Below are 22,582 nucleotides of genomic sequence, written 5' to 3' on the forward strand. Positions count from 1 at the left end.
ACCAACTTCAAATTATGACTAACTGTGAAATACGTCTAAACCATTACAGTGAAACCAAATAGCATACCGTTATCGGTCGTAAATTACTGGTACCGCTTCAGGGGGGTTGCCCACAGCACATTGTGCGTCCTGGTGTTTCCCACACCGATGCTGTTCAGCGCAACGATACATAGTAGTTGTGACTACAGACTCTTAAATGATTATAAATCAAGTATCATGTCGGATGATAAATCTCATCAGATAAAAGAAAAGCAGAAACGGCTAATTTACGCCTGAGCGCGCGATACGTGCGCACTTCGGCTACTGTGGACGTTGTTGTGTTTTAAAAAATAAAAACAATCTTACCTCGCTCATGATGGACGCTAGTGTCTCGGTTTGTCGGCGGCCTCAGTTTCACAAATTTCGGAACGATACGTTTCAGCAACAGTAGTCTTGAGTACAGTGGCTCGCCACGAATAGACTCTCTTTATAAAGCGTTAAGCCCAACTCCTCCGTCTCATCACGTCACAAATAAACCAATAGGAGTGCCTTGGGCAAATGTGTCTCCTAAGTCACCATCAAGCTCCTTGAAGTATCATACGCCTCTCCCTTATATAAAGCCAAATGTCAGCGTCTGACTAATGATGTAATCAAAAGAAATAATTATTTTACTACCTCTGTCATTGTGTTATGAAGAGCAAGATGAGATTCCTAGAACTTTAGGCGTTGTTTATGCAGTTAAAATTGCATCAATTTTAAAGATGCACCAACAAATATATGTATTATAATGACAGAAAAATATTACCTCGTCGAAAGAACCTTTTGGAACTCTCATATACGACATTTGCTGGCATAAGGCTTGGCTTATCCCTTTTATAATACATATAACAAAAAAAGTCAGAGAATTAAAGGCTTTAATTTAAAAAGTTTTATTCTTTTTAATTATTGGGATGTAATATCTCTTAGGTGAAAGACAACAAAGAGCAAAGCATGTTGGAGGATGACATCTTTATTAGACGGCTACAACAGGCTTCACCATGCCCCTGCGCTCTACAACTGCATAATACAGCTCAATATACAGCTCGTTAGTGCCATCTACAGACGGAACAGGTAACACAGCACTCTATTCCTGTATTGGCGTTATTATGCTTGTTTAAAGGTTAACACCCTTTCTATGAGAAGGGATGCTTGCATTTATCTCTGTCTGTCTAAAGAAGAAAATCTTCGCAAGCAGGTTATCAGGCTGGCAAAATTATTTATTTATAGTAAAATAATCCATTGACAAGCTAGAAATAGACAATATATGGCTTTTTATACATGTTCTATTTTTTTGTTTTCTTTTTGTGGTCAGAGTATTTCACTTATTCCTCAGTGTTAGGCATCTAATCAGTTGTTGACAAAAACAAAAAAATCAAATATGTAATTTTTCGTCTCAATATACAATATTCCACAGTTTATACACATGTACTCCTCTTTAGTTATAGATCAAAACGTAGTGTTCAGGTGTTTAAGTGCGTTTTCAACCTTTTGCTGTATAAGAGTACATATTTGCTAATAATAATGATTATTAATACAATAAAATACTGGATATGAATGCGATTTTGATGCAGTTTTTACTGAGTTATAACTATAGTTGTGTGATCAGTTCATTTATGTAATCTGAAGCACACAAATAAAGTGAACTACAGTAGAAGAAGAATGTTGAAGAATGAAGATGTTCTCTAAAGTTTTGAAAATAATGCACACAAGTTCCATCATTATATCAATTTGCTATAATATAGATCAAAAATAAATGGCAGCGATGCTTCTGATCTGCCTGATTAATCGCCATGAATTGATATTGGACCAGGTTATTCCAAATATGTTTTTAAAAAAGTAAGTCTAAGTTTCAGAGCTCTTTCCCTTTATTTGAATGTGTTAGGATCTCCATTGAGAAGAGCAGAGATGCACAGATATTTGCCTGAACAGCTTACAGAGTTTCACAGAACCCACAGTCTGAACATCAGGATCTAAGTGCAAAGTATAATTCACAGTCACTCTGTGCTGCAGGGGACATCAGCAATTTTATGCAAAGTCACGTACAAGGTACAAATCAGTCCAGGCATGTACATTTGCCATGCAGTAAATGCGAGCTACAATGTGATTGTAACTGCAGAGGAGAGTGATTTATCTTAAGTGTTATGCTATTTCAGAATCAACTTGGGGAGGGTGAGCTGCAATTTCAGGCTGCTTCTGCCCTTCCCCAGATGTGTGTAACCAGTACATAAACAAAAAGAAGACAGTTACTATAGCTTTCGATGACAAACATGTCTTAGTAGATTGTCCCCCGTATTATTTTTAAGATCTCAGCAAGTAATAATAAATCTTGTTTTTCTAGTAATGTTAATATAGCTGTAAGGAATGTAATTTGGGATAGCCTATTAAATCAGGGATATGCTTGTGATTTTCCTCCCGGAGGGACATGCCCGGAACATCTCCCTAGGGAGGCATCCAGGGGGCATCTGGAGCAGATGCCCAAACCACCTCAACTGACTCCTCTCGATGTGAAGGAGTAGCGGCTGTACTCCGAGCTCCTCCCTGGTGACCAAGCTACTCACCCATCTTCTAAGTATGCACCCAGCCACCCTACGGAGGAAGCCCATTTCGGCTGCTTGTACAGTCCTTGTCTCTTATCCATTTTGCAGAAAGAAAAGCTTATAACCTCACTTTTAAATAATCAATTGGTTTTAGAAATGTCTCATATGAAAGCTAAAACCCTCCCAAATGATGCTCAATATACTAAAATAAATTTGCTTCACTGAAGTAAGATTGATCATTTAATGAGATTTAATCAGATTTTGGCAAGACAAAAGTTGTGTCACCTACAGAGAGTAATGTGAAAATTAAACAAATCATTTACTTCAAATACAAAAATATGTTGCATAACATCAGTGAATTAAGTACTGGTGCTGTGAAATCCATATCTTCGACAATAATTAACGCAATTTATTGATGAAGTCATCATGAATAGCAAAGAATGCAGTCTTACATGCCCCCTGGAGTTCATCAACATTCTTTGGTTTGGTCTTTCATGCTTCCTCTTTCATTCTACCCGAGACATGCTCAATGAGGTTCATGTCTGGTGACTGGGCTGGCCAGTCCTGGAGCACATTGATCTTCTTTGCCTTCGCGAAATTTGATGTAGAGCAGGAGGTATCCTGCTGCAAAATGTGACCCCTTGATAAAGAGACTAATGAGTAATAGGCAAATACAACTTCCCACAAACACTGTATTTATCCAGTTAAACATCTGTTCTCCTACTGCATATGATGCGTCTGAAAACAGATTTTATCCTTATCTGTGATGATTTTGTTTTGAGTTTGTTCTGACTTCTTCATCAGCAGATGAGTCACACCTGTTTCCACTCTACTCATCAACCCACTACTCTGCCAGATAATTCGGTTCCATTCTTTACGTTAGCATTTTTTGAAGTAATTAACCTACAGTGTAGTGTGCTCTATATCGTCTTGCCTGTATTTCTCCGTTCTCCGCTCCTTGTGTCTTCAGTGCCTAAGTTTTTGTGCTCTTAGCCCTGGTGTCATCTCAGAGGGCTCCTCCTCTCTTCTCCAGTTGTAGCTCTTGAGGCCAGCAAGCTCCCTGCCTTCACTGCCTGATCTTTTTTTGTATATAAACTCTTTTTGTGACTTGTACCAGTGCCAGTTTTTGCTCAGGGTTTACCTCTAAACAAAAACCTAAAATCCCTGACTTGCAGAGTTTCACACTTATTCTTGCAATTTTAAGATGTGAATTCAATTGTAATTTCAGTCAAATATATCTCCATATCTATAACTTCACTCGCCAATATCCTTTCGTACTCTTGAATACTAATACTAATTTTAAATCAGTTCTTGCTGCATCACAGATGTGACTGGTAAATGGACTTGAAGCTTAATTCTTTTCTTTTACTGATGGCAGAGTTTGCTATAGTGAGACAATCAGAAGTAACTCATCCCATTCATATTCATACACCGCTCACTTAGCAGCAGGAGCAAATCAGAGACAAGTGTCTTGGACACATCTGACATGTTGCTGCAGGAGCTAGGGATCGAACCCTTGACCTTCCGGTTGAGAGACAATGACTTTACCTCAACTGAGCACTGAACTTTTCTGTTAAGATCCCAAACATTAAAAAATGAGCCCAAAGCTTCAAAACAGGACCCAAGTGGTCATGACTTTTTAACACTGCATTTTTTGAGCAGTGTGTCAAAAAATGTGTACTTTTTAAATAATTAAAATTTTGCAGAGATCAACAAAAGAAAATTACAATTGCAGCTCTGCAGCTGCATTTTGCCTAAGCAAAATCGGTACAGCCAAGGCAGCTGTCGTGCTTAAGGAGCAGTGTCTCTCTGCTCCAACTCTACATCCAAATTTCTAATTCCACAGGCACATTCATGTGCATGTTTATTCTATCCACTGGTTGCCCTCAGACTGTCTTGGCTGCCACATCCTCAGTTTCACCTATTCTCTCTTATCCTATTTGTACTTCCTTTGTATTCACCTGTCCACCTTCTCACTTGTATCTTGTTCTTTTTTTCATGCTTTTGCCCCTCTGGTTTTAACTAGCTCATTCATCTCAAACTGTGGTAATTTAAAATGTGTACTATGTTTTTTTTTCTTTTCTTTGCTTTGTGCATTTGCTCGAGATTTCTGTTCAATGAATGTTCATCTTTATCTGCACTGACATGAGTCCTGACTTTCAATAATCTGCATTTTCCTTCCCTCAACTGCCCCTTGACAATCTTTGAAATGCCAACAACAAAAAATTAATTTTATTTAATGTTTTTGTATTATTGTACAAACAGTAGTACAGTAGTCTAAGCTGACATAAAGTGTGCTTCAAGCTTTAATCCAACACACAGTGTATTATTAGTAGTTTACCTATAAATACTGTACTGTGCAGCACTGTACATGGTTAACATAGATTTATTAATAAAATCTAAAAAAAAAAATTAAACTGTGGTTGTCTTCCGGACATTCTTTGAGCTTCCTTCTGATAGACACACCTGGGCTTGGCTATCAGTGTGCAGGGATAAGGGGCTTGAAGACACAACATCAAGGACCTGGGGTAAAACATGAAATTGGGTTTTGATGGCAGGTAATTTTTTTGCAACAATGAACAATCACAATGCTGAAACCCTGTTTCTTGGGTCTGTCTGAGGACCACTGGAAGACATCTGCTGGCCTATAATGACTGTCTTCCTCCTTTAGCACCTACTACACAAATGGACCCATAGATTTAAGTACAAATTAAAAACTTCAAATAAAGAGAATTGGAGCTTAACTGATGCCAGAGATGCATAATTATATCTGTAATACATAATTAATATATCAATTGGTCAATTAAAGGTCAGACTTTCTCAGTATAGCCGTTATGTAGATTTACAGATTAAAAGTATTTCCACATCCCTTGTTCCCATCAACATGGGAGGAGGTGACAGAACTAACACAGATTGCATTACTTAACCTATGTCTCTCTCATTTTTTCTTTTTCTCTTTCAGTTTCCCTGCCCTCCAATCTGCTGCTTACCTTGTGTATCCTATTAAAATCCATTTGGCTATGAGTTTCCATGGTCAGCTCATTGTAATCTGCACCTGGGGTGTAAAAATATATCTTTCAACCGTTTGTAAGATTATTGTAAAAAATGATCAGTACCATCAGTGTCACGAACGAGCAGGCAGGAAACAGGGAGAGGAGGACCCAAGTGCAGGATAAAAATTAACAAAAGACAAAACAAAAACTTACTGAAAAACTAAATCCAAAACGTCTCGAAAACCAAAAACCAGGAGGAGAAAACACAGGGAGCAGGGAGATGAAACACATTCCAGGACGACAGACCACGAGACATTGACAATACAATACAATGAACCGACAAGAAACTGAGGCAAACACAGACTAAATAGACAAGGGGTAATCAGACGCAGGTGAGACTAACGAGACAGGTGAGGAACATCAGGGTAATCAGGAAGGCGGGAAACACAAGGAACAAAAGGACACAAGACCAGAACACTGAAGACAAGTACAAAGTACAACTTGACACCGACACCACCAAAACCAGATATACAAAATAAAACAGGAAATACTAAAGACTAGACTTAAAACACAAGACAGGAAATAAACTAACAGGCAACATAGAAGAACACAAGAATACAGGAAAACACACTAGGAACATAGATACACAGAACACAAGGGAAATAATGAAAACTAAAACAGGAATAAATACCGAACAAAACCAAACCATGACAATCAGAGTTTGTTTGTCACGTGTCCTGTTGTGATGATAAAGAAATAAGACAATTACCTTGGTAAACTTAGTCACCCTCTCACCTGTGGGGCCCTCATTCAAGTAGCCCAGGTTGTCCTTGCCCCCTGTCACCTCCGCAACGAAGCCTCTCTTGTTCTCTGATTGGTTAAACCTGCAAACAAACAAATGAATGGCTAGATTTAAAAAATTAAAAAATAAAAAACCTTCTACGCTGTTTGTTAGCAGTCAAATTTCCTTTCACACAAAACAGCAGTATATATTTATGTTTTCATCATAATGGTTTGACAGATACAAAAATTCACATTATTATTTTTTATTACAATTTTATAACTCAATGCGTTCAGCTCTCTCTTTAGTGTGTTTAATAGACATGTGATACGAATTTAAAAACAAACAAATGCTTATATCTATGTTTCTTAAGTTATGATCACATTAAATCTTAATTAAGTCGGCATTAAATGCAACGACTTTTTAAAGCACTAAACTCAATATGCCTGCCTTCAACTGACCTATAGTAATGATAAACAACAAAACCCTGTAATTTCCATCATTAAGATGTATGCATGACATTCATGTTGAGTATTTCTATGATAATGTATAGTACAGGAGGAGCTAAAAAGATGACAAACATTTCTGTTGCTTTCATTTATAACTATGAATCACTTTTGGGGAGGCTGTGGCTCAGTTTGTGGGGTCAGTTGTCTCTCAACCAGAAGGTTGGTGGTTTGAACCCCAGCTCTGGCAGCTTTGTATCCCTTGTGTATGTGTGCAAGATACTTAACCATAAATTGCTCGCGCTACTTCTTATCCATGTGTAAGTTAGGATAAGTTAATTTACATAGTAACCAGTGTGTGGATGGGTGTGAAGTACGTATTAAAAGCACTTTCAGTATACAATTCCATTTACTTTCAGTTACTCCTCAGTTAATTTTAAAAATATCATCAGGGGTTTTGGCAATGTTTATGAAAAGAGCTCCTACTTCTTACCTTATTCCCTCCTGTTGGCTTGGTTCTGAAAAATGTAAATAAACAATTTACTTCACAGAGCTATGAGCAACCAGCATCTTCCTTAATTGTATTGACCAAAGAAACACTGTGCTTTCTTCCTTTATTATTTAGCTTGTCATCACATCCAATCGGTTTGCAATAAAAGCTGAAGCTGAGTGTTAAGTTTTGCTAAATAGCTCAATTGGTTGGTTTTGTGAACTGTATTTGTGAATATTGTGATAACACAAAAAAGAAACAACAGTTGTGCAGATGGTTCTTTGCCACAGGACAGGTATAAAATGTTTTTTTTCCTTGGTCATCATGTTTTTGGTTAAAGTCTTTATTTGATGCCTTCTCTTTCTTGATTAATTACAAAGGATACATTTCTACCTAGTGTGTGATTGTAATTACTAAAAAGGAGCATACATACTTATAGATATCAAAATGTGTCTTAACAAGAAAAAAAACTGCAGCCTGCAGTGCGTAACACTGGGGCTCTTGGATTAACACGTTCTTTTCAAAGGTGTTAAATTCAGACACCGTAACAATCACCGCAATTTTTGCCTGGCTTGGTAAATCACATTGCGTGTACTAACTTAACTTCTTTGCATTTTCTCCTCCCAGTATTTTGCGCACTTGGGCAGAAACGCCTCGTTTTGCATATTCATTAAGGCAAACGTACTAAATGAACAATACGTGTTGTTTTGCTCATATGAAAGACGCAATCCTCACTGCACGCTGTTAGTAGATCAAATAGCACATTTTTTGCTGGTGGTATCAAGTTTGCACACGTTTCAATACACGCAAACCTTTAGTAAATCTGGCCCTTTCTGTATTGCTGCTGTAATTCTTGGTTTTGCTTTCTATCATGTGCCTAATAACCCCTGGACAGTCTGTATTATTATCAGTGGGCCCAATTGTTGGATAGGTATAAGGATTACACTTTGTTCTAAAAGATGTGAGTATCTCTGCTTCTGCCTGGGATTCTCTGTATTTGATAGAACAGGGGTTCCCAAACTGACCACCAAAATAACAGTCTTCACGACAATGGACCCACACTGTTCTTGGAGACGGTTAAAGCATATGAACTTGCCTACAGCTGGACACATGAACTAATTTTCCTTTCCAAACACTGGCATTAGAACAACACTAAACAACACAACTGTCTCAAAATAAGAATATTATTTTAGTACTTTTTTGGAAGAAAAGATCAAAATACAATATCGTGACCTTCTTAAAATAATGATGATTTTTTTGCCTAAATGAACTACTTTCGATGCTTGCCACCTATGGTAAAATTGCCTATAAATAAGTATGGCATAGTTATTTAGTCTTTTTGTCAGCAAACTAGCTTGCTAAATGAAGCTATACCTAAAGCTAGCTGAATGATAATTATGGACTAAGCTATTTTGCTTAGCTATTTTGAACCAAGAGTGGAAATTCAGTCTCCTTTTTTCCACATTACAACATCTAATTATGAGAGATTTGAATACCACATTACAATCTTTGTAATTTGTATAACTAATTACAAAGGATTGACTTTTATTTAAAATGTTTTTTTATTTTATTTTTTTTATCAGAATGTCACTTGAACATAATATTAGTAATCATATCACAATTTGACTGGTTATATGCCTGTTGTGCTGTGTCTGCACACAATGCATTGAATGTTTTTTTCAAATGATCACCCATTTGTGACCCCTTCAAATAGTTACAAATATTCTTCTTAGAGTAGAGCTGGAAGGAAAAGTAAGGAGATGCTCATAGCTCCTCAGCATTATGTTAAGTTAGTGTGTTTTTTATGCTTTGTTATATGTTCACAGAATTGAAGCTGTCAAACTGCCTAAGTCATATTAAAAAAATTGCCTCAGTCATTTCTTTTTCTCACGTTACATAATTGACAGACACTGTTATTAGTATGTCAATAGTAATCTGTTTTCATTGCCTTGTTGGGTAAAATAATTTCAAAAATATCATATATTCAACATCTGGCTCAGTTTTTTGTGTTTCCTGAAAAACTTGAAAAAAGGACATAGGCGATTATTTTAAGAAGGCGACAATATTAGAATATGTAAAGACTGTAGCACAGGGTGGACACATACTGTACACAGGCGATGTCTCTGTGTGTGTGTGTGTGTGTGTGTGTCCACTCATCTGTGTGTGTCCTTGGATTATCTTAAATTTACTTTGGGATCCACTGCGAAGGAGCATCAACCTGACATTATTAAGACCTTTGTGTTGGTCTTGGGCAGTTGTTTTTAAGTTTGTGTTGTAGTTTGTTAAATATCGGAACAATTTGTTACAGGCACTTTCTGTGTAGCAAATTAAGCTGCTGTGACGCAAGACACATTTTAGGCTTTGATTAACTATAAAATCCTATCAATCAGTCAGTCAAACAAGCATGATAAAATGTAATACATTCATTGTTATTCCAAGGATCAAAGCATATTTACACTTCAATTGTTAAAATGTCATCGTCAAGGGTACATACTTTAATAGTTACTTTAAGTAAGGTATTAAAATCATTGCTCTTCCCATCTCAAATTTCTACAATTGATCCGGGATTTAAACTATTAATCTCTCAGTTACAATCCATACAAATTGTATAACCCTGGTGATGCCGATTTTACAGTGAAGAGAAACTTTCTGCTGTCGACAACTGTTCTTTTGAAAAGATTTTGCTTGCCCTTGGTGGAGACCAGCATGGGGTAGTACAGAGTCACACAGCATGCAACCACCCATATTCCTAATTATACTTTAATCACACTCTCTGCTATGGAAAATGTAGGAGGGGGTGGGAGGTATTTTCCACCTAGGACAATTTTAGAAAGTGAAAAGTGCTAACTTGCTTGTCTCCTTTGTCTGAGCCAGAGGACAGTGCAGATGCAGAGCAGTAGAAGCAGTAGAAAAGCAGAGAGGGAGGCTGTCACCGCCAGCGGGACTCTGCAGTCATCTTCTTCTTCCACCACCTCTGCAACTGTGCAAAGAAATTCATATCAGGGTTTTAGTTGGAGAAGAACAATATTTTGACTTTAAAAGATTGACAGTTAGTTTAAGGTGCAGTTTTTTTTTATTTTGGTGAGGGAAGCTGCTCTGGACTTTTAAAAATGTTAGGACGACAAGTCAAATATAACAAAAATAACAGGGTAGCAATCTAAGCTGCTATGATTCATCTGACAGCTCTGATCCACTCTCTTTTTTATCTTCTTAATGATTTGTAGGCTTCCAAAATGACAAAGGGACAGGACAGAATGCTATAGAAAAATTAAATTCACTGAGAAGAGAGAGAGAGAGAGAGAGAGAGAGAGAGAATAGAAACACAAATACAGAAAACTAGATAGATAGATAGATAGATAGATAGATAGATAGATAGATAGATAGATAGATAGATAGATAGATAGATAGATAGATAGATAGATAGATAGATAGATAGATAGATAGATAGATAGATAGATAGATAGATAGATAGATAGATAGTTTATTGAAATTCCCGAGGGAATTCAACTACGGTAAGCTTAAACAGAACAAAGAGAGGCTCTCACTGTGCATATGTAGGAATATAGTCATTTGACATTTTGTGTTTAAATTGATGCATTGCATTGATGCATCTCTCACCCACTGTTAGACGGATGCTGCTCCTTAGTGGTGTGGGTAGGGCAGAAACTGAGGCCAGACAATCCACATAAGAGGTCTTTACTGCAATCACGCTGAGGTTGCTGTTCACTGTAAAGAGGCTCCTTCCTGACTCTTCACTACTAATGTTGTAGTCAGCCTGGCTCACCTTCATGCCAACAACCAGAGAAAAATAACTATAATTACTATGTTTTGCTGGAAACTTGGGATGTTTGTGATATCAAAAGAATTGACACATTTCTGTCCAAAGCTTATGTTAGTTTTAGAAATTTTCACATTAACAGCTTTGTTAAGCTCTTTTAGTTTTAGTTTTTTAGTTTAGTCCATAGAACACTTTTGTCAGTAGCAGAATGAGAATAGCTGGTGTATTAACACCTATCTTGTTTAGTTCACTCGAAACAAATTAAAACCCTGGTGTGGATCTTTTGGACAGGTGTGAGTACAAACCTTCAAACGAGGGTGCTCACCAAACAGTCAAAGAGATGCCCAGCCGAAGAGGTCGGTTCACTTTCAAACAAACCCTAGTATAATTCATTTGAGATGAGAAAGCGACCGGACCTCAGTTTGACCCAGTCCTAAAAGTCATTATGTGAAATAATTTTTTTGTCTACAGTGTTGTGGTTCAACATGGAGTGCCAAGAGCTTTCCTTTACAGCCTTCTTGCAGCACATCTTCGATGTATCAATGCTCTTATGGAGCGATATCAGGGCCAAAGTTTTGATCATTTGAAAGAGAACCCTTGAAAGTTTAAGTTTTTAGATGGATGGATGGATGGATGGATGGATGGATGGATGGATGGATGGATGGATGGATGGATGGATGGATGGATGGATGGATGGATGGATGGATGGATGGATGGATGGATGGATGGATGGATGGATGGATGGATGGATGGATGGATAGATAGATAGATAGATAGATAGATAGATAGATAGATAGATAGATAGATAGATAGATAGATAGATAGATAGATAGATAGATAGATAGATAGATAGATAGATAGATAGATAGATAGATAGATAGATAGTTTAAGATGCAACTGGTGATGTATGGACTTACCTTTTTGTCATTCATCCACCATTGTAAAGTAGGTTGAGGGTACCATCCTTCAGCATGGCATTTAAAGAAGGCCAACTGCCCCATAAAAGCCAACTTATCTCCAGAGACTTTCACACTGCCCTTTTCTGCAATCAGATGAAAGTTCATTCACAACTTGATTTTTGTCTATTTTGTCAATTTTTTCTGCATGCTGGCACTTCCGTAGAATCTTGTTATCACCAAGGGTGTGTACGTATCAGAATTAGACTCAGAATCAGTTTTATTGGTCAGGTATGTTTAACACACAAGAAATGTAACTTCGGTAGAGACTGAGGGTATATGAATGCAAATGAATCAGCGTAGGAATCCTTGAATTTCATCAACAGTCCCCTTTGAAATGTATTGCATTCAAAAAGAAGAACTCGACTGTGAGCAATTTACAAAAGACAGTTTAAATTTTTCATGTCTAGAAGTCAATTCAATTGCCTAGCAACTACATGCTTCTCTTAACCCTCTCATCTCCTTTTTTTCAGCCATATCAACGACGTAAGTGGTTGAGAGGTTTAGTTTCTTATACGTGTAATCAATGCTTGGCAGAATGAAAAGTGGCTGATAAAACAGACCTGTTTTATCAGCCACTTTTCATTCTACCAAGCTACAACATTTCTGAAAAATGACAAGCCTGTGTTTAACAAGGCTCCAATCCTCAGGTGTTTCACACACATTAAAGGTTCTTCCTTGTGGGACTTTTATTTGACGCTTGATGTGGTGTCATTAACATAAAATCATGGAATCATAAAAGCACTTCCCCCTGAAAGTGGTTTTCAGCTGCTTAGCGGTAGTGAATAATAGGGAGAAACCAGATGCCTCATTTGCACTAACTGATGAGGGGCTCAAGGCGGTCATGGGAAATTAAGATATCTAAAGAGGGGTGGGCAAAAAGCACAACCTCCATAAGGTCCAATCTAAGTTGTCTCTGAAGTGTGGTTTAAAGGGTATTAACACTGTAGCGAAACAAGGATTTGGATTGATTGGTAGATATTGTCAGATTTATCAAATTTAAGGCAGCTGTGCTCAACGGCAAAGGAGGTCAATCCCAAAACGGAAGATGAGAGTTCAATTCACCCTGTATACTGTACGTGTCAAACTGTCCTTAGGAAAGACACCCCAAATTCATTCTGACAGCCCTATATTTTTCAGGTGCTCTTTAGTGTGTTTTCCAGGTGTCTTAGGCACATCTATCTGCAAAAATTCAAAGTCTGCGGAAACGCGGCTTCTCCTACCTTCTCCTGTTAGCAGTTGCAATAAAATGCTTGGTCCCTTGCCCTCTTGTTGAAAATGTGTGGAGTGGCATTACTGATCCAAGCTCGTAGCAAGCACAAGCTCCCCTCAGACTGACTCTAGCATTCCCAATATGGTAAAAGGGGCGGGAAATATCCAAGAACAATGTCGAACGATGAGAGCGCAGATCAGCTTTATTTATTATATTATTTATTTTTCTCTTTGTGGGGGATTCTGAGCGTTAGAAATACAGGCAGATGACAGAGCCTGCATGTAGCGGCAGTACCTGTAAACAGACATGTTTTACGAACATAAGTGATTGTGAACATACTTTAGTAGACACATAAATTAGATATATGAACCCCATAAAGGGCATAATATGGGACCTTTAAGGTGTTTGTACAGTTACATCCGGTACATGTGTGAATTTGTGTGATTATCAGATCCTAATAATCATGCAGCTCTGTTTATCAACATCTGTCATCAGTGTAAGAATGTATATTTAATAGGGTGAATGTTGCTGACATGTCGTGAAAAGCACTCTTAGTGGAAAAGGCTAAAATATAAATCATACAGTAAGAGTAATCAAATCACCACCCCAGTACCTACCTTGTGTTTTTGTAACTGGTGAGACCAATTTTGAAATTGGAATGTTTTTAAACTGAGAAATGTCAATGGTTCTGGAAAAATATATGCTATTGATATGATACATTTATATGATATAACTGATATAGTGGTACAGTACCGCCAAGTTGTGAAAGATACTGACCAGTCCCACCAAGTCTGCATGCAGACCTATAGACACTCCTATAAAAAATGCTGGGCAGGGGTGCGATGAAAAAAAAGGTCAAGCAAGTTGGGCAGCTCCCCTAGTGCTTTTAAGAACAAGGATGGAAGATGGAGGTTCTGTGTGGACTATCGGAAGTTAAATGTACTCGTATACAACGATGCCTACCTCTGGCGGGGCACAAAACTACCAAGTGATACTCCAAACTTGACCTAAAGGACGTTGGCTAGTGGTTCCTGGCAGGTGGAAATGGGCACTACTGAAGGAGAAAAGACCACCTGTTCCAGAGAAAGGTAACCTATCTGGGACATGTCATAAGTGAGAAGGGGTGTCCAGCCAAAACTGTGGCAGTGAGAAACTGGCCTGTACCTCAGATAGTTAAGCAGGTAAAATCTTTTCATGGTTTTGCTATTTATTCCTGCTCACATGGTACGTCAACAATAAGGAAAATAGACAGACCTAATTATTTAATCTTACCAGAGTGCCAGCAGGCTCTGGACAAATTAAAAGGGGCTCTGTTAAATGTACCAGATCTAGCCTGCGCTGGCTTTCAAGCTGTACTCTGACGTGGGGTTCTATCATGATTTGGTCTTACTTGGTCTGGAGGAGGGACACAGGACCAACATTTAACGAACTGCAAAGTTCAGGTGTCCTGCCTAGAGGCGTAGCATTCATCAGGAACATTTCAGGAGTCGAACCAGGAGGCCGACCAAATAGGCAAATTTGTTGAGGCAGGCGCCAAGAAGGTTAAAACCTTGCCACTGACATTAAAACTGGGGTAGGTGTAGTCCAGGCCTCCGTTACCAACACAGGTGTCCTCCAACAAGGATGCAGGAGTGGGCAGAGTCTGCAGGACCTTTGACGAGGGCACAGGAGTGGGCGGAGTTTGAAGAAACTTCCACGTTGGCATGTAATGGGCTGCTTCTCCCACAGAGACAAAGAAATGGGCCTAACACAGAGACCAGGAATGAGTAGGGCTTCCAACAGAGACGCTGGAGTAGGCCCAACTGCCAAGGGGGGACCAGGAAAACTCGGGGCAGCCAAAACCCTGAGGGGTAACCAAGACCCAGGGGGAACCAGGAGTCCCCAGAGATGAAAGATCATTAACAGGGAACCAGGAGAACCTAGAGTTGGCCATTCTAGCAACCGGGAACCCAGAACGAATCCTGACAGACCGAGGGGCCTCTCTGAATCTGTAATGATAGATGACCTTTGTCAGCTCAATACTTGCCAAAAAGCTTGAAACCACATTCTATCACCCCCAGGGGAATGGAGTTTGTGAAAGATTCAATTAGACCCTTCTGAGCCTACTGACAGCACAACAGGGATGACCTCACACTATTTGGTCTTTGGGGGGCATTCCAGACTACAAGTTGACTGGGCAACTGGCCTGAGGCCCTCCTTGGACAGCCACACAAGCAGAGGTGAAACAACAACAGAAGGGCCTGAATTATGTCTACTAGGCAGAATAAAAGCAGGCGCAGCACAAACCAGAACAGGATCAAACAAACAAGCAAAACTGGCACCCCTGCTTCCAGGCCAACTTCCCCTTGGCTCTCTTGTGGAAAGCCAACTTCCACAAGAGAGCCAAGGGGAAGTTGACCCAGAGATGGACCCCTCAACCATTCGTGGTGCTAAGCCAGCATTCTTTTATTTGTTTTTAAATCTTTAAATGGTCTCGCCCCACCTTACCTCTCTCAACACTGTTAAGCTCTGTCCTCGTTTCCCCCTGGAGGACACTAAAGTATTAGAGTTTAAAGGAAACAGCCTTCTTGGAATCTTTGGAGACCTATGTTTTAAATAGGGATAAATAAGTGAATATTGCAGATGAATTACAGCATGTCTATGTTCACATAGTCACATCAAGTGTTTAAAACCTAGAAATATATTCAGATCTTAAATCTGTGATTAAATAGATTAAATGATAGTCCAAGTCCAAGTTCCTGGGCATTATCTTGGATAGTAAACTATAATGGAAAAAGACAGAATAGCTGCTTAGATGATTTATGCCTGCTGTTTATATTAATAAAGATGTTCACATTTTTATTGGTAGACTCAAAGAGACAGGTAACATCAACATCAATCCTCTCTCATCTTGATTATTGCCAAGCAAGTTCTTCCAGTGTTACAGTTGATAAAGTCAGGAAACTAAAAATGCTGTAAAACACGGCAGTAGTTGAATTCCATTGTTGTTGCATAATGTTTGGCTTGGTTATTTTCCTTTTGGGAGAAAGTGGTATAACAACCAAGGATGTATGTTCATTTTGAAGAGGTTTACTTGTAACACTCACCCCTTAAGGGTTGTATTAACTCACACCAGGGATTCAGGGAAGAATTAACTTAAATCAGAAAACTTGTCGTTAATGTAACTAAACCACTCAATTACACCATTTGCCCAAACTCGATTCACTCACTTCAATTGTAGGGAAATTCCCATCTGTCACGTGACTGATCATAAACAAAACAAAACAATTAATACCGCCCCAAATGATCACTTGACTTGCCCTAACAAACCCCCAAAAGCTCATTCACCAATCCCCCCCAAACGAAAACCACATAAAGCAAACAAAAGTTAATATTTTACGGTCTCTTAGTCTCTGTTTATCCAAAATAAAGCCTCCCCAGTCAGTGCGGCCGTATGCGCATCCCAAACGCTCAGTCATCAAAAATAAGCGTTATAATCCACAAAACAATTATCCAAACAGGGTTATTCCAACGCAGGCCAAAAATAATGGAAACAAAATCGATCTCACCCGGATCCTTGGAAAGAAAATATCCCGTTCCCTGGCATCGACAAACTTTTTCTCAGCCAAGAGCCGCGTGTCCAGGAATTAATGAAAAAAGGTCGGAAATCCTTATTTTCCCGTTCGTTGATTTGATCCCTTCATATTCCGCTGTTTATTTTTTCTAAAACACCTTAATCCCCAACAGCATACGAAACTTAATTGTCAGCCGCAGAAAAACTTTTCCCTGGCACTGAACTTTTTCCTTCCGTCACCTGTTCCCAGGTCCCTGGTCCCTGGTCGCTCTTCCTTCCTCTTCCCCTTCCCCTTATCACCTCCCTCCTCCCTTTTCCTACAGGTTAATTGTTGCCCCAACATCATTTCCTTCACTACTATGGTTTACATGTTTCAATCACAATTGAATTTCCTTTTCTATGGATTTTGAAACAATCATTCTTTTTGTGGCTCTGTCACAGACTCTGTACAATTTTTGTGTTGGTCTCCGACATATGAGGCAATCATGGTCTTAATTGTGCGATTGGACCGTTCTGTGAGATTGGCTTGAGGGTGGTAACTTGAGGTGAACTTCTGGGCTACCCCCCAGATCTTACAGAGATTAGCCAGCTCATGGCCAGTGAACTGAGGTCCTCTATCTGACACCAACTCCTGTGGTACTCCAAAGCGTGTAAAGATTTCCTCCTTCAAGATGGTTGTGACGCGATGAACCTTGCTGTCTTTCAGGGGGAACACTTCAACCCACTTTGTAAAATAGTCCACAATTACCAGAAGGAACCGATTGCCTTTTTTACTTCGAGGAAAAGGACCCATCAAGTCCATTCCTAGCTTTTCACAGGCTCCTTCAACTTTGGTGGACTGCATGAAACCAGCTGGCTTTTGGTTGTCTGCTTTATATGTTTGGCACGTGAGGCAAACTTTGACATGATTCCACACATCCTTTCGAACGGACGACCACCAGGAAACCTCCAGAATCCGCAAGAGGGTCTTCAGCCTGCCAAGGTGCCCACTTAGCGCATGATTATGAAAATATTCAAGGAAGCAAGGAACCATAGTTATTGGTACCACCAACTGGTATTTGTCCCCTCCATCTTTCACTGGGGTCTTCCGGTATAGTAATCCCTGTAACATTGTGAAGCACACCCTCCCTGGCCTACCTGGCTTTGCCGTCTCCTTTTCCATGTCCCCTACCTCAGGATCCTTTGCCTGTGCCTCCCTTATTTCTGCCAAAGAGATTGGAAGATCTGTGATGGACCTGGAGGTGCTCAGGGCGACATAAGCTGCAGGTGGAGTGTTAGGGGATACTGCTCTGGATAGTGCATCCGGCACAATGTTTTGAAGACCCTTTCTGTAACAGACCCTAAACTGAAACTGCTGGAGTCGCAATGTCCAGCGGGTCAACCGGGAGGAGGTTTTTGGGCAATTAAAGGCCCAAGTCAAGGCGGCATGATCTGTGTATACCGTGAACTCTGTTCCTTCAAGATAGTGTCGCCACTTTTCGACTGCCCATACCACTGCAAGACACTCCTTTTCTGATGTGGAGTAATTGCACTCAGCCGCTCTCAGCCCCCGGGAAGCATAGGCGATCGCTTTTTCCTCCCCCTTAGTTGTCTGTACTAACACTGCTCCCAAGCCTACATCACTAGCATCTGTGTGTACCTCAAAAGGCAGGGATGGGTTTGGTTGTGTTAGAATAGACTGCAACTATTGGGTTTGTGTGTCTGGCCCCCATCTTCCCATCAGAAACTTTCTTCATGAAGGTCCACATTTCACCAAGCTCATCCTCACATGCTGACAGATAAGGAGGTGAGAGCGGATTGCCTTTTCAAAACACCCTCCATTCAGGATGTTGGTGGCCATTCTACTTCCCGGATAGATCAGCTGGATTAACTCTAGTAGTCTAGAATTACCCATGATACTGCAAATTAACTTTACTGCAGTCTTTAAGATTTAAGTCTTCTCATTTTCAAACTTAATGTTAGCACCACGCGTAAATTCTGCCTGTCTCGAAGGATACCGCTGGTCTTATTTTTGAAACAAAGAACATCTCCACTCCTCTGCTGTGATGTGAAATACACTGTGTCTTGATATTTCTCTAGGAGCTTCTTCTTCAGCAACTTCTTTGAATATGAGAAACTCTTATCCGGTGACTGATCAAACTGCTGCATTTTTATATGGACTTGGTCAAGTGTCATCTGCAAGTTATCAGGAGTCTTTATCTTTTTCTAGCAGTCTCTGGATTTTTTGGGAAGATATGAGTGGGCTGGTTGCAAAGAATGCATACAGTACATTCTGGTACAAAAGCTGAACTGAATGTGATTTTTTAGAACTGCATGTAGCAGGCACACTAAAGCCAGAGGAAATATGTTGTCTCTTTGTCTGTGCTTTCTCTTTCTCTGCCCCTGCTGCACAAGTTGATTTAGTGGTGACCTGGACAGAATCTTTTAGCATTTTCAATTGCTTCTGCATCTCCCAACAGAGTTTGATAGCCTTTATTTTTTGCCTTTTCAAGATTGTGAGCTAGCATCTGTCTGCCATCACAGATGAAACAAGTGAGGAGTGGTAGAGGATTAACATTGACATCCATACTTCTAGACTGTAATGCCCTACAAGGATAAAGGTAGTATCTTCATTTTTTTAAAATCTGTAATAAGTCTTCGTGAAGGTCCTAGCCTAGTTCATTTCCTTTGTCATTTGTACAAATATCCTAGCTCTACTATGATGTATTTAAAAGCAAATTGGGGGTCAGATTTACAGTTACTGCAAAAAGACCTTGCAAAACCAAAACAAACAACTGAAAATAGCTAGCTAAAGTTAGCATGAAGAGCCTGAGAGGGTCTGAATACTTCTGACCATGTGATATTTCAGTTATTCTTTTTTTTAAAATTTGCAAAAATGTCAACATTTCTGGGGGGGGTTGTCAGTGTGTGTACATTACTGAGAAATAAAATTAACTTTTTTGATTTTAGATTGATTTTAAATGGCTGCAATGAAGCAAAGAGTGGAACATTTAAAGGGGTCTTAATACTTTCTGCACCTACTGTAATTAAATAACATATTTCTTGAGTGTGCACGTGTGCACGTATGCGGGTGTGCACTGTGAACCTGTGTAGCTTTAATTAACGTAATGCCTGTCTGCTAGAAGAATAGATACGTGGACTTGATCTTGTGTGGCACCTTTCTAGTCTTCTGACAAAGCACTATTAGCCTTTAGGTCACAACTTCAGATCACAACTCACAACTGCCATAATCCCCTCCATAGATTAATGAATGAAGATGGCACATAGTTTCCACTCAAAATCTAAAGGACACAAAAAATCATTCTCAAACATACACACCTTGTACAAACAGGCTTGCTGTTTTCCTGTCAATGCCCTGGAGGTCACAAGTCACATGTCCCTGATTGTACCTCTCTGTGTGTTTCAGAACAAACACCCAGCTGTCTCCCGCAGCAACAGGGTTTTTCTCTGCCGTCACATTAGGGTTGATGGAGGGCAGAACACCAGTCGCCTTGGAAATAGTGAGAACTGCTGTACCATTTAGAAGCCACACCATAACAGTCCATTTGGTGTTGGAGGTGCTGCATGTAAGTCGGGCCTCCTCTCCTCGAAGGATTATTAGTTTCTCAGGAAACAGCTTCAACTGTGCCCCAACTGTCCAAAGAGAGACCGGCGTTAAACACATAACAGTATTTCAGTCACACATAACAGTACTCCAATTATTTATTGAGTCTAAGATATTTTGTGACATAGCTGAAACTAAATCATAAAAAAAGCACTCTTTACACTCTGCTTCTACTTTGACATTTATTTTGTTATTATTAGAGATGTTTTGTTGAGAGTTAGATGAAATGGCAACTCTTGACTGTTGTAAATTTGTTTCATAAACTTGATCATTTGTTCATTTTAGTCTGGAATGAGTGACAAAAATGTTTATATGGTATAATTTCTCCAAAATTATTTTGCAGTGGTGGCTAGAGTCCTGCCTGTACAGAGATGAAATTAAAGCCCAGTTTATTTTTCAAATGAAAATAATTTCATTATGGTTAAATAATTTACCAAATAGCACGTTTCTGACCTGCTGTTACTTTACAGAATCTTGAGATAACAGCTTTTATGAAATGGCACTATAATAATACAGTAATTGACACAGACTCTGAATCAGCTTTCTCATGAGTGACAACACTTGTATACAAATAAAGCAGGATGATAAATTATTCTGTGTATTGTAATGCAAATAGACTCTTTGAAATATGATCTCGCTCTAAATAAATAAAATGCATCAAATTAAAACATGTGCAAACATTCTTTCAAAAAACAATCCTGTGCAAATCAATTGCAGTGCATTAATCTCTGCGACTGTAACACTTCTGTCCCTTTTAATTAATCATTAAATCAAAGTCAAATTTCAGAGAAAGAGCGGATCATTTATGGGTCATGAATGACTGTATAAATTGATTGACAAAGCTGCAGAGATTACATTTTAAGAATCACATAGTCATGGAGAAGAATCCTTCATCAACGTAGTAAATCTAGCACCCATACTTCAGATACTTTATCAACATAATTCAGGCACATACAGTACTGTACATAAACAAAGGGGCACATCACTCATAAACGCATGTCAATGTACACATACCTAGTTAATATAATGCAAGTTAAAAGTTAAAGAAAAGGTATTAACATTAATAGCAAACCATGAAACATAAAATCTAAGTTTTACCACACCACTCTTGGTGATGTGTAACTTAATTGTGACAAGCTAATTTTGCTGACTTCTCCAGCCAGCATGCAGAGTCATAAATAATGCATCCATACGAAATTAGGTCTCAGAAACATCTAGGCCAGTCTATACTGCTCTTTCTTTTTTATTGCAATCGGATATAGACAGAGCCATAATAGTCCCCTGGCCACTGACAACATCTTATAGTTAATTATATAGGCAGAAAGGCTCTTCAATTAGATTGTCTATAGATGTGATCTGAAGGTTGCTGATATTGAGCACACTCATACTCTAAATGTGACCAATTTTGAAAAAAACAAAGGTGCATTACAGACTATATGAAAGATATCCCATCACATAAGGCAATATTAATAATGATATAATGCCTCACCATGAATACAATAGAAAAGTAGATACACCAACAGAGAAAAGTCCATGTTCAGACCAGTGTTCATGAATGAATAGACCTAAAACAAAATAAAAACAGTTATTTCTGGGTTTAGACTGTAAGTCTGTTAGCCAATTACTTTGATGGGCTAGACAAAAAATGGACAAAAACTATTAGGTAGATCCTCCAACATTCACAGTTGACTTCGAATTAAGAGAACAAAACTGATGCTTTTTCTGATGTAACCAAGTTGTGGTTTCTGTCTCTTAACAGCAATGGTAGTAATCTAACATGCTAGCTATACTTATAGGTGAACATGGTAAACATATATGCTTACTACAAGCATAGTATTATTACTATTACAATATTAGTATGCTGGAGCCTTATTGCTTGAGAGACTGTATATTTAAAAAATGATGTGATTGTCTCATAAAACAAAATTATACGTGTTAAACAGATAAGAAAACAGGTCAGAAGATTTACATTTACAAAGATTTCAATTTCTTGCTGACATTAATGAGTTTACTAATGCAATGACACAAATTAAATTAAGTCAAATTGTAATAATTTGTTTAATTTAGTTTATAAAATAACTGTATAGATACACTGTTACCTTGTAAATTCACAGAGATCTTGTGTGCAACACTGCCTCATTGCACCAGTCTGTCAGACATTTTGTTTGCACACTTTATGCTGCCTCTTGTCAAAATAACAAAAATATTACCAA

The 22,582-nt window shown here is 38.8% G+C and overlaps 2 protein-coding genes across 2 annotated transcripts in view; both read right to left on the reverse strand.

Moving 5' to 3' along the window:
- Nucleotides 1-5,284, reverse strand: part of bace2 (beta-secretase 2) — a 168,000-nt gene extending 162,716 nt beyond the window's left edge. The window contains exon 1 of the mRNA XM_079354379.1: nt 5,274-5,284. The gene's annotated coding sequence lies outside the window, so the exon portion shown is untranslated. The remainder of the gene's footprint in view (nt 1-5,273) is intronic.
- igsf5b (immunoglobulin superfamily, member 5b) lies at nt 4,926-21,881 on the reverse strand. The gene is made up of 9 exons (XM_079354387.1): nt 21,859-21,881; nt 20,084-20,398; nt 11,961-12,085; nt 10,884-11,049; nt 10,114-10,245; nt 7,269-7,293; nt 6,344-6,432; nt 5,546-5,610; nt 4,926-5,078 (listed from the first exon to the last, which is right to left on the reverse strand). Exons 2-9 carry the CDS (start codon nt 20,298-20,300, stop codon nt 4,968-4,970), a joined length of 930 nt encoding a protein of 309 aa, XP_079210513.1. The 5' UTR covers nt 20,301-20,398; nt 21,859-21,881; the 3' UTR covers nt 4,926-4,967.
- Nucleotides 21,882-22,582: the final 701 nt, after the last annotated feature.

The sequence above is a fragment of the Symphodus melops genome (assembly GCF_947650265.1).
Source record: "Symphodus melops genome assembly, chromosome: 10".
Lineage (NCBI taxonomy): Eukaryota > Metazoa > Chordata > Actinopteri > Labriformes > Labridae > Symphodus > Symphodus melops.

Coding starts and splice junctions, on each gene's coding strand:
- igsf5b (XM_079354387.1), bottom strand. CDS start 20,300: ATGGTGTGGCTTCTAAATGGTACAGCAGTTCTCACTATTTCCAAGGCG. Junction 7,294..10,113: donor CAGACAAAGGAGACAAGCAA/GTTAGCACTTTT, acceptor TACATTTTTCAG/AACCAAGCCAACAGGAGGGA. Junction 5,611..6,343: donor CTTGAATGAGGGCCCCACAG/GTGAGAGGGTGA, acceptor TTTACACCCCAG/GTGCAGATTACAATGAGCTG.